This window comes from Engraulis encrasicolus, chromosome 11 (genome assembly GCF_034702125.1).
Source record: "Engraulis encrasicolus isolate BLACKSEA-1 chromosome 11, IST_EnEncr_1.0, whole genome shotgun sequence".
Classification (NCBI taxonomy): domain Eukaryota; kingdom Metazoa; phylum Chordata; class Actinopteri; order Clupeiformes; family Engraulidae; genus Engraulis; species Engraulis encrasicolus.
The window spans coordinates 46,675,869-46,688,470 of NC_085867.1; the positions used below are offsets into that span (position 1 = coordinate 46,675,869).

The 12,602-nt window shown below is 42.9% G+C and overlaps 1 protein-coding gene across 5 annotated transcripts in view; it reads right to left on the reverse strand.

The window, feature by feature from the left end:
- The window catches only part of LOC134458446 (bone morphogenetic protein 1-like), a 130,528-nt gene that overhangs the window by 89,277 nt on the left and 28,649 nt on the right, over positions 1–12,602 (reverse strand). For all 5 annotated transcript variants that reach the window (XM_063210769.1, XM_063210765.1, XM_063210766.1 and 2 more), the window contains exons 2-3: positions 2,860–2,949; positions 538–690 (exon numbers count right to left, since the gene is read on the reverse strand). In XM_063210769.1, the coding sequence (XP_063066839.1) occupies positions 538–690; positions 2,860–2,949 (243 nt within the window). The remainder of the gene's footprint in view (positions 1–537; positions 691–2,859; positions 2,950–12,602) is intronic.

Here is a 12,602-nt window from a genome sequence, read left to right on the forward strand (position 1 = left end):
AAATATGTGTGCTCAGGGACAACACATTTGAATGTGCGTGCTCAGAGACAACACATTCTGTGTCATTTGTAGATGTGTGTAAGAAAGGGGTAGTAAAAGTGTAAGAAAAAGGAATCAAATAAATAAAAACTATTTTGTGTAATATTCAAACCACAGTCCTATTTTATGATGAGTATTTGGCTACATTGTAAATTTTTTACACAAAATGTGTCAAACACAGCATTTTAACCAAATAATACACATGTTCTGTCATATTCCACACACTATGTGTTAAAATCACCTTAACACAAAACATGTGTCAAAAATTACACATTTCTTCTTAGAGTGTAAAGCAGAAAATTACTTTCCACATCTGAAGGCACTGCAGTGACTTTCTTCGCTATAAACTTAGTCCTCTCCCGTGACGCACCAGATTGTGAATTGCAGGAGCACAGAGGATACCTTGCTCTTCTACAGTACGTGACTTCACGTGTGTTTCTAATGTATGTTTGTGTGTTTAAGCTTGGTGAAAACACGCATGCATGTTTGTATCTTTACCACTGAAGTTTCCGCTGATGAGGTAGGGGATGACGGCATCGGGCCACACCCTCTCTGGTCTGGCAGTCGCCGCCCTTCGTTTCCGGGACACGCGGCCAATCACAACAGGGTGTGGAGTGTCGTCGCTCACGCCCGCTCCGCTCCACATCTCCCCTAAGACAGCATTGAATACAAATCCAAAAACACCACTATTTTTTGTATCCATTGTTTTTTATTTATTTTTAAAATAAGTAACATTGTAGTCAGTCTGTTACCAGCACCCACCCACCCCAACCTTAGATAGCCTACACATGACGTGAGCCAATGAGGTATGAATGTAATGAAAAGAATTAAGTTTAGTAACAACAAACCATTAGTAAAAGCATGTTATTTACCTTGTCCTATAATGACATGAAGTATCAGAAAGGGGAAAAAAGACAAAGCATATGTGACATTTCATTGCGCATGATCCAGAACACCACTACTGAACAGAACAGAACAGAACAGAACAGAACAGAACAGAAAAGTATAATAGAATAGAATATAATAGACTAGAATAGAATAGACACAACTAGACTAGACTAGACTAGAATGGAATAGAATTAATCTGTGCTGTTCACCAGAGTTGTTGGCACATTGTGACGTAACAGCACATGTTAAGATTTTTAATGGATTTGCAATCAACACATGCAGTAGCACCACAATCCCCAGGGTTCAATTAACACTTTGTGAGATGTGAGATGAACATTTAAATCTGAAATCTTTTTTTTTCATCGAATAGAACACTCACATTTTCAACCCCAAATATAAAATGTTGAAGTATCAATGTGAAAGTATCAATTATGCTTGTGATGTAGAGTGCATCTTCTTTGAAAGCTGGACCCAGTTTCTCAGAAATGTCGTTGCTAACCAGTTGGCAACTTACCAGGTTTCCATTGGGAAATTGCATTGCAACCAAGTAAGGTGCTCACTTAGTTAGCAACGATGTTGTGTTGAGAAACACACCCCTGGTTCAGCAGTTTGCAACTGACACTGTGCAGGAAATGGTCAAAAAAGGTAGGCTTACTGCAACTATGTTGCTCATTGAAACTGAGCTGCCTATTGCCAAATTTGATCTTTACATGAAAGTTTACTAAGTAATTAACAAATATTTCCTAGTATGATCCAAGCAGAGTCATTTTTGCAGCTAAAAATGGGTATTTTTGGACCATGGAGAAGATCCCCCTTTTCATGTATGAAAAGTGCATTTTTTCCAGTCATAATGAATACTTAGAATTTGATGGTGGTGGTAAGTATTCACGAAAAGGTAACATTAGTGAATGGGCAGCATGCATTCTGGAAATAAACAACTAAAAATCTCACACAGTGTCCCTTTAACTTTGTGCTGAGTGTAAATCAGACAGAAGAGCCTGGAGTCTGGATGCCTGCAGGTATACCTACTCAGTGCAGCTCGCTGTGCCACGTTTGATTCCAGGCACCAGGCAGCCTGATCTCCAAAAATTCTGTGCTCCTGGACACGGATGTTAAGGACACGGAATCCGTGTCCAGGAGCACGGATTTTGCCAAAATTCCGTGCTCCTGGACACGGAATTGTTTTCCGTGCTCCTGGACACAGAATTGTTTTCCGTGATGGGCACACGGAAGTGCTTTCTATAGGCTATTACCACAGCACTGTGTAACTCTATCATTAGAAAATACATACCAAATGCTAATCCTAAACAAAATAATGCTATAGTAATTTCAGTTGGGCCCTGACCAAAACATTCCCTAACCTTAACCTGTCATTAAAGACATATTTTTGAGAAATACCTTTTCCAGTTGGTCAAATTCATATAATGAATGAAAGAAAAGTAGCTGTGCCCAGACCAAAACAATCCCTAACCCTAACCTGTGAGTAGGAAATGTTTTTTTGAGAAAAAAATATTTGAAATTAGAAAAATCCTGAGAAAACACAAGACTGTGGAAACATAGAGCTGTGGGAGTAGCCTATAGAGAGAGCACTTATCTGTGTCCATCACGGAAAACAATTCCGTGTCCAGGAACACGGAAAACAAATCCGTGTCCAGGAGCACGGAATTTTGGCAAAATCCGTGCTCCTGGACACGGATTTTGTGCCCTTAACATCCGTGTCCAGGCGCACGGAATATTTGGAGATCATGTTGCACCAGGCCAGAGATCTTTCAGTACTCTGAGCGTCACTGAGTGTGTGTGGGAGTCTGTGTGTGTGTGTGTGTGTGTGTGTGTGTGTGTGTGTGTGTGTGTGTGTGTGTGTGTGTGTGTGTGTGTGTGTGTGTGTGTGTGTGTGCGCGTGCGTGCGTCTCACTTTATGGATGTTTATCTTACCTAAATCACTGCGATTAACTGTCAGGACATGTTCTATCCTCAGCATGCGCAGGTCTTCTTCATCAAGTGCAATATCCCCCAGAAAGGCAGCTAAGAATAGATACATGACCAGGCAGAGAGAGAGAGAAAGACAGACAGACAGGGAGAGATACGAAACCATTATATTCATTCATACACTGGAGTACATATTACTATGCACTTACTGTAAACCATATTTCTGTCAGAACCACTCTTGTCAAAAATGAGACGGAAACAGAGATACATTTCAGAGGCTTTATTTTTGAATGCAGACAATTTGTATTTGGCGGCTCTGTTCGGAGGAAGTTCCCAAGCTTCTCCATGAGCTCCATGGAAGCCAAGACAGGGAACAGCAGCATCCTCAGGTGGAGTGCCTTCCATTTAGCTGGAATAACCTCAACACAAACAAAATTTACCAGAGCCCCTTCACTGCTGCACCCTCAGACGGTGCCTGTACCCCAGGTTAAGAACCACTGTACAGCACATTGCAGTGTTACAGAATTACACTACCTAATATTGAATGACTTTAAACCTCGCCCCCAGTGAACTCACTTTGGTCACAGAGTTCGCCGACCCGCTATAGAAAAATAATGACTTTGTCGTTTCTGCTGTACACACACACAATTACAGTACACTTCTATTAAGTACTGAATGTACATGATTGAAAGTTGCAGTTGTGTCCATGACTCACCAGTCTCCCATGTCTAAGTAAACAACTCAATGTTCATTTAGCTTAGGATGAACATGTTTTCCAGGATCTGCAATGCAACTGACAGTAAAAAAAAAGAACTCCCACGGACTTACAGTGAGTCATACGTTCAACTCTATCTCCATCAAAAGTTTAGCCTGGGCGAGAGCGACTGTGGACTCCGTCAAACAGTCTGGCAAAATCCAAGAGGAATCCGTCTCCGTGGAGGGTGGGAGATGGCCTGATCTTACTCAGCCATTTAAAATTCATTGGAGTTCCGAATTCAAATTAAAATTCATATTGTGCTTTATTAGCATGACTGTTAACGATATAGCAAACAAAACAAAAGTGTGACTATAGTTACCCTAACCAATCAGCAATGGACTTTGAGGGTGAGTTCTGCGTCACCACTCTCAACTGTTTGCTGATTAGCCAAACACTGAGTGAACCGAGCTGGAGGCTTTTGCCAGACGCTGTGCGGAGCCAAAATCTTTGGGTGGAGTACATAGGATGGCGTCGCCAGGCTATCACAAGCTTGGCCATTTATCATTCAAAGGCATAAAGGCGGCCTCCTAACCTTTCTGCTCCCAGGGCTGCAATGTTGTCTTGCATGGTAACAACAAGGGGGGATAGAGAAGCGATGAGAAGAGAAAGGGAAAAGGGAAAAGACGGTTTGTCTTTGAATTCAGGCAAGAGAGAGAGAGAGAGAGAAAAGAGCGAGAGAAAGGAGAAGAGAGAGAAGAATAGAGAGAGAAAGAGGAAAAAAGTGAATAGGAAAAAGTTTCTATTTATGTTTGTGTGTGTTATGCTTGGTGCATGGGTGTGTGTCTTTCACCCTCTAATATATCTAACCTCTCAGTTTAACCTCCCTGTTCCCTGAGTTGCAATGCTGTCTGCCTGGCATGGGGTCTGACAAAAATTAAAGAGAGAGAGAGACAGAGACAGAGAGAGAGAGAGAGAGAGACAGAGACAGAGACAGACAGAGAGAGAGAGAGAGAGACAGAGACAGAGGGACAGACAGAGACAGAGGGAGACACAGAGTCAGAGTCAGAGACAGAGACACAGTCAAAGCACGAACAAGACACCAGCAGAGAATGGTGAAGAGTTACTCAAGATTCAAGAGATTCAAGAATATATTGTCATTGCAAAAAGGCAACAAAATTGTGTTTGGGGTACAATACTTAGTAGCAGCAGGTTTTCAAGTAAAGTGCAATAAGAAGTAAAAGTGACACCAGTGCTTGACCCTCCCAGCCCCCCCCCCCCCATCCCACTTAAAGTGCAGCAGAGGTTAAGTGCATAATGCTCAACACCCCCCCCCCCTCTCTCTCAAACTCGCGCGCACACGCGCGCACACACACTGACACACACACACACACACACACACACACACACACACACACACACACACACACACACACACACACACACACACACACACACACACACACACACACACACACACACACATACACACATACACACACACACACAGAAATGTCCAAAGGATACATGGATAACATTTTAGACAGTAATGTTCCTAGGCAGTCTTGCAAATTCAAAAGTCTAATGGCCTGGTGGTAAACGCTGTTGGCCAGTCTTTTAGGGCGGCCACATAACCTGACCTAACATCACGTATAAACCATAAATGCACTCAGAGAGTGCAGACCTCCGCCAAGGAAGCTGTTTGATAGAACATTTGACTATGTTACAGCCTATTTTCTTTCTGCCTTTCTGCGTTGTTTTGTGGAGTTAGAAACTGGAATGTCAAATTATGCCCCCTATCCTGTAATGGTGTAGAATCTTTTTTTTTTTAATTCCTGGATCCGCATTGTGATCCGGATCACCATCAACATTTATCCCTTGCTCCTTTTGTCATTTCCAACAACTCCACAAAATGTCATCCAGATCCGTTGGACTTTTTTAGTTATCATGCTGACAGGCAGACAAACAAACAGACAAACCAACGCCACCGAAAATATAAACTCCTTGGCGAAGGTAATAAAACTACTTTCAGGGAGAGAGCTTTTAGAAAGAGCAGGAAGGGATCACAAAAAAAACAACAAAACGTCAGAGAGGAGGTGAAAGACAGAACGAAATGATATGAGAGAGAGAGAGAGAGAAAGAGTGTCACAGCTATGTGATAATTTGTGATGTTTTGACAGCTTGGCCTTCCCCTAAAGACAGCCTTGGAGAGTATGAGTGGACCTACAATCTTAAAACGGCAGAACATCAAAGAGTGGAGTTGTCAACTCTGTGGCAGACATAGTTCACACCAGCACACAATGACATCCAGCATTCCTTTTTTATGTCCGTTCTCTTTCTCCTCCTTTGATTCATTTTCTCCATTTCTCCCTGTCACACACAAACGCACGCACGCACGCACACACACGCACACACACACACACACACACACACACACACACCTGATTTTTGGGCACAAAATAGTCACAAACATGAGGCAATGTTCATTCGTTCTCTAGGCTACAAAGCTATTTTGTCAAAACGTGACTCTGGTCATCCCCTCCCGTCCCAACACCTCCACACCATCGGGATGGGACTACATCCCCACCAAGTTCCTCTACACCTCCACACCATCGGGATGGGGCTACATCCCCACCGAGTTCCTCTACACCTCCACACCATCGGGATGGGACTACATCCCCACCAAGTTCCTCTTTCAGTGTCACACATGAAGGGCAGTCATGGGTGAGCGGTTAGGGCGTCAGACTTGCATCCCAGAGGTTGCCGGTTCGACTCCCGACCCGCCAGGTTGGTGGGGGGAGTAATCAACCAGTGCTCTCCTCCATCCTCCTCCATGACTGAGGTACCCTGAGCATGGTACCGTCCCACCGCACTGCTCCCCATGGGGCGCCACTGAGGGCTGCCCCCTTGCACGGGTGAGGCATAAATGCAATTTCGTTGTGTGCAGTGTGCAGTGTTCACTTGTGTGCTGTAGAGTGCTGTGTCACAATGACAATGGGAGTTGGAGATTCCCAATGGGCTTTCACAAAAATCAGTGTGAAACAAGTCCGACAGGCGGACAAAGATGCGTCCGATGGTGGCAAAGAGCGTATTTTTTGGCCGACTTAAAGAATGCGTTTCAAGAATGCGTTTCAGACGGACAAACCGACAGACGAACTGACGGACGGACATGCCAGAGATCTAGGACGCATCTTGTGATCTAGACCAAGTCAGGTAAATCACTATATTGTTTTATCTCCTATTGACATTTTAAAGCAGCAACTTCATTTCATCATGCCCAAACCCCCAAACATAAGTGAAAGTGAAGTGAAAGCCTGATTGGGAAACTCCAACTCCCATTGTCATTGTGACACAGCACTCCACAGCAAACAAGTGTTCACTGCACACTGCACACAACGAAATTGCATTTATGCCTCACCCGTGCAAGGGGGCAGCCCCCAATGGCGGCCCCATGGAGCAGTACGGTGGGACGGTACCATGCTCAGGGAACCTCCTTCATGGAGGAGAAGGAGGGAAAGTACTGGTTAATTACTCTCCCCACCAACCTGGCGGCTCGGGAGTCGAACTGGCAACCTTTGGGATACAAGTCTGACGCCCTAACCGTTTACCCATGTATTCGACTGCCCATCAACAAATTCAATAAGGAGTTCATGCAAAGGAAAAAGTACAATGTCTTGAAATTACCATACCAATCTTGAGATCTTCACATCATTGAAAATGTATGAATTGATTAGAAATAGACTGTCTTTAAAAGGCAGACAAGTAACCTGACTGAATTGGAGGTGTTCTGGATAGAATAATTGGCAACAATTCAGTACTGCCAGACTGCTGAGACTTGTCTGCGTCTATAGCAAGTATCCACAAGCTATAGCAAAGCTCCACTAGGTCAGCAAAGGTAAGCTGTGCTTCATATTAATAATGGAATACCTGGGGGCGCTGTGGCGTGGCATGGCATGGCGTGACGTGCTGGGGCCCCCACATGGGGCTTGCATGCCCGTGGGGGACCCGGGTTCGAGTCTGGCCTGGGTCGTTTCCAAATCCTGCCTCATATCTCTCTCCCACTTGTTTCCCTGTCTTCCATCTGTGATTGATTGTACTGTCTAAATAAAGTCCAAAAGGGTGCCTTAACTTTCTCATGCACATAGTAACACTAGCTATACAGCAGTTATAATACAAGTATGTGGTATAAGAACATACTTGCAATTTTTTATGTGAAAACATATAAGAGCTCTTTTCCGAAACGCTATATCCACCATTTTTGACTTTTTGCATTTTAATATTGGAATTGACTGATAAGAAGTCCATTCAAATGTTTTGAGAACATACTTTTTAAACCTCTATAAAATTAATTTTGCAATGCAATTCAATGGAATGTCCAATACAAAAATGTCAATTTCCCAACATTCTATAAAATGAATATATCTCATTTTGGAAAAGAGCTCTTCATATGTACAGTAGGCTTATATATATGCACACATTCAGACATGCACACACAGGTATTATGCTCAGGGCCTTTGCATCAAACATCCACCAATTAGCATTACGCACACGCACACGCACACACACACACTTCATTCACAACCATGGACTGCTGGCTCTGGGTCCACTTAACGACTGACGGCATCATCTTTGACAGCGTGCGTGCTTAGAGGTTGACGGCGTGGTCTGTGTGGGTTTCTGGCAAAGTACCACCTTGTATTCCCACCAGTAAAGAGTGAGCCAGGTGTTGCAATGACGCTGTCTGCCTGTCTGTTTGTATGCCAACAGTATGTTGCTTAATGCCCAGTGAGGCCCTTGATACACTTGCTGCATGCGTGGGCACGAATCATGCATGAACGCATTTCATGTCAATTTTGCAATTAGGTACTGCATCCATACACATGCCTTCCATGCGATATCTTCAAAATTGCTGGGGGCAATCGTAAGAAAGACTGTGCAGTTCCATGTGAGTGTTTCAGATGAAAACATCAACTTTTCAAGAGCGTGTCATTGAGTTTGTCCGAAATTACAAACATTTGTGCGATCATACTTTCTTGTTGCACTTTGATCACGGAGAGTGCAAATGTAGGAGCAGTAGCAGTATCGTCTCCTCGTCCGGGGAGTCCTTCTGTTTGTTTCGTTTTCCTAACAGTCTGTGTTTCCGATTTTCAGATCGCAATGCTGCTCTCTCTCTCTCTCTCTGGCTGTTTTTGGAAATTCAGAATGGCGAACCATGGAGAAGATCCCCCTTTTCATGTATGAGAAGTGCAATTTTTCCAGTCATAATGAATACTTAGAATTTGATGCTGGTGTTACGTATTCATGTAAAAGGTGACATTAGTGAAAGGGTAGCATTAATTCTAAAGCTAAACTAACAAAAAATCTCACACAGTGTCCCTTTAAGGCTTGCTGCAAGCGCGTTGAGGGCCTATCACTTGCATCTAGCAGTTGAGGCAGGTTGCTGTATGCCGTCTGTATACTGCAGTGCTTGCTTACCACGTATACACTCGCCTCCAAAAGAGTTGTCGCCTACCCATCTGTTTGGAATAACGGCTAATAACCTGACTTTCAATTAATCACTTGGCTTCAGAAGTCACTCATATGAAAGCTACAACCCTCCCGAATGAAAATGTATGTACAAAAATAAATGTCATGCACCAACGAAAGATTGACCCTTTATTGAACACAGACAGGGCAGATTTTCACAAGACAAAAGTTTTGTCGCCTATCGCCTATAATGTGAAAATGAGCAGATAAGTCACTTCAAAACACTTCAAATACGCAGATTGGGTGTCATACTTAATCACTGAATCACTCTCACCTCTCCAGAAAATCAACTTTGGCCTTAGGTGTATGTTTAGGGTCATTGTAATCATGGAAAGCAACACAATGAAAATCAATGGAGTTCAATGAGAGATGGTGACATATTCGCTATTCGTAAAGCAATACATGTTTAACTTCATGATTTAATCAATGATAAAAGCCCTCAAACACCTGCAGCATGCATGCAGCTCCTCATAAGAGCTGTATCCGTACCATGTTTCACTTTATGCACCATTTCTCTTTTTTCATATTCTTCATCTCCAACACCATATAGTTTTGATGCTATCAGTTCTAAAATGGTTGATCTTGGAATCTTGACTTCAGAGTATGAGTCCCATTAGCATTCATTTTTGTCAGAATTAGGCCTGACATACTCTTGGCTGGCTATTTTGAGACAGGACAGTGGGAGAGACTTCTTTGGTGTTAAAGGTGAAGAATTTGGAAAAAATACATGGTGCCTAAAGTCAAACATGGGAGGGATACAGCTCTTATGTGGAGCTGCATACATGCTGCTGGTGTGTGAGGGCTTTTATCATTGATTACATCATGAAGTTAAAAATGTATTGCTCTACGAATAGCAAATATGTCACCATCTCTCATTGAACTCCATTTATTTTCATTTTGTTGCTTTCCATGATTACATTGACCCTAAACATACACCTAAGGCCAAAGTTGATTTTCTGGAGAGGTGTGAGTGAATCAGTGATTAAGTATGACACCCGATCGCGTATTTCAAGTGTTTTGAAGTGACTTATCTTTTCATTTTCACATTATGTTCGATAGGCGACAAAACTTTTGTCTTGTCAAAATCTGCCCTGTCTGTGTTCATTAAAGGGTCAATCGTTCTTTGGGTGCATGAAATGTATTTTTGTACATTCATTTTCATTCGAGAGGGTTGTAGCTTTCATATGAGTGACTTCTGAAGCCAAGTGATTAATTGAAAGTCAGGTTATTAGCTGTTATTCCAAACAGATGGGTAGGCGACAACTCTTTTGGAGGCGAGTGTAAAATAGGTATCTACTGAATACACTCAAAATGTGTACGTATTTCTGAGTAAATGTGGGTATGTATAATCCGTTACTTGCCAGCTGTCTGTGAATGCATCACAAGTATATTCCTGCAAATATCTAAAATGAAACACGCAAGCATAATAAATAACGAAGAGCATACAGACAATCACAGATACACACACGCACACGCACACACACCTGCCAGCCTTGTGTTGCCTGAGAGAGTCTGTGAGAGGCCTGTTGACATCTCTCAGAGTGCAGCCCTTTCACATGTCTCCTATGGGCAAATACACGCTGGGTGAAGCTTGAGGCACACACACGCACATACACACACACACACACACATAAACTTTAGCCCTCTCCTCTATCACACGCACTCTCTCTCTCTCTCTCTCTCTCTCTCTCTCTCTCTTCTCTCTCTCTCTCTTTCTGCTCTCTTTCTTCTCTCTCTCTCTCTCTTTCTCTCTCTTCTCTCTCTCTCCTCTCTCTCTCTCTCTCTCTCTCTCTCTCTCTCTCTCTCTCTCTCTCTCTCTCTCTCTCTCTCTCTCTCTCTCTCTCTCTCTCTCTCTCTCTCTCTCTCTCACACCCACACTCCCTTCTCCCACTTCTCCTCTGGTGTACTCCTTGCTGGGTGATGCCTGCCTGCCTCATGCTGTGGAGAGCTCAATGGCTGTAATCTGGGGCTAACAATCAGCTTTATTAGTATGCTGGCTCAGGAACACACGCACACACGCACACGCGCACACGCGCGCACGCACACACGCGCACGCACACACGCATACACGCACGCACGCACGCACGCACCCACCAGACTCCAATGTGCAGTTAAAGCTAATCACAGAGATATAGACATCACTCTCTCACACACACACACAGAAAGCAAGAATAAATAACTAGGCCTATGCAGTCGCCTCCGACTGCTAAAGGTATATCCCCAAAATGCGATTCCTCCAGTCTGCTATCATTCCTACCACTCCCGTCCACCTATTTATAAACTTATATATTAAATACAAAATATAAAAGAAATATCTTTAATATCTATACATAGATCACTGCCGTGTTTAGGCTTAAAACCAAACAACTATTATGAAAACACAGCTAAAAGAATTTGGGGCAAATCCATCCACCCAGTCTGAAGTTATGGGCCAAACAAAAAATTCGCCATCTTGAATTCAGCCATCTTGAAAGTGTTGGCCTCCAAAATCTTAACAGTTCATGAACCTACCCTAGAACATTAACACACCAAATCTGGCAAAAATCCAACCATCCGTTCAAAAGTTATTGCGTTAACACGAAAGACCTAACGCGGCGGCGGCAATCACAAAACAAAATTTCGGCCATCTTGAATTCAGGCAATCTTGAAAGTGTTGTCTTCCAGGTCGAAATGTTGTGCCGAGTTTTTCCGTTAAATCATGACAAGGGAGCATTTTGTGAGCTTTGTGGTGTGTGATATTTTTTCCTTCACCTAGGTTGTACTTTTAAAAAAAATTGCAACCTTGAGTGCCTCAGAACTTCTCTTCTTGGACTAAACTTGTGAGACCCTACACTGATGAGCACCGAGAAAAAAGGTGAATCCCCAGAAGCACTCCAATTATCTGCTTGTGTTTGCCCTTGAAAACATCTCTGAAAAGCTTCTAGCCCAGGTGGCATTGGGGTTATTAATACATGCAACCAAACTCTTCAGTTTATTGGCTTGCTTCAAATGAATGAATGAATGACTCGTTAACTCATCAAGGGCAAAGACGTTCTCATGTCAGAGCAGCTATAAACATTCAGCTCGCATTTCAGCAGTGAAGGCGAAGAACCCAATGAAATATTAGCAGCTCTTCAATTCCCAAATCCAATTCACCATCTAAACCATGGGATTCATGGCTCTTTGGCAGGATCCGGATCACGTTTAAAAAAAGTTTTTGGAATATTTATTCAATCTTAAGATTATAGCATTGAAGAATCTACCTCTGCCTCATTGAATCCAAACAAGCTGACTGTCGTCCTTCTAAAGACCGTAAAGTACCTGCCAGTCACTGAGGGAAAGCTTTTCTCAAATGAACCCATTTTAGCCTGATGACACGCATATGTTGTTTGACCTTTGGTGCCTGGAGACACATATACGCTGCATTCAGGCTCTTGAGATTTTATCTTTTTTAATCAAAATGTAGGTATGTTACAGCTGAATGAACACACTCTAATGCAAGATAAGGGTCTTAGGGTTTAAATGCAACTTATGTCATGTTTGTATGTGC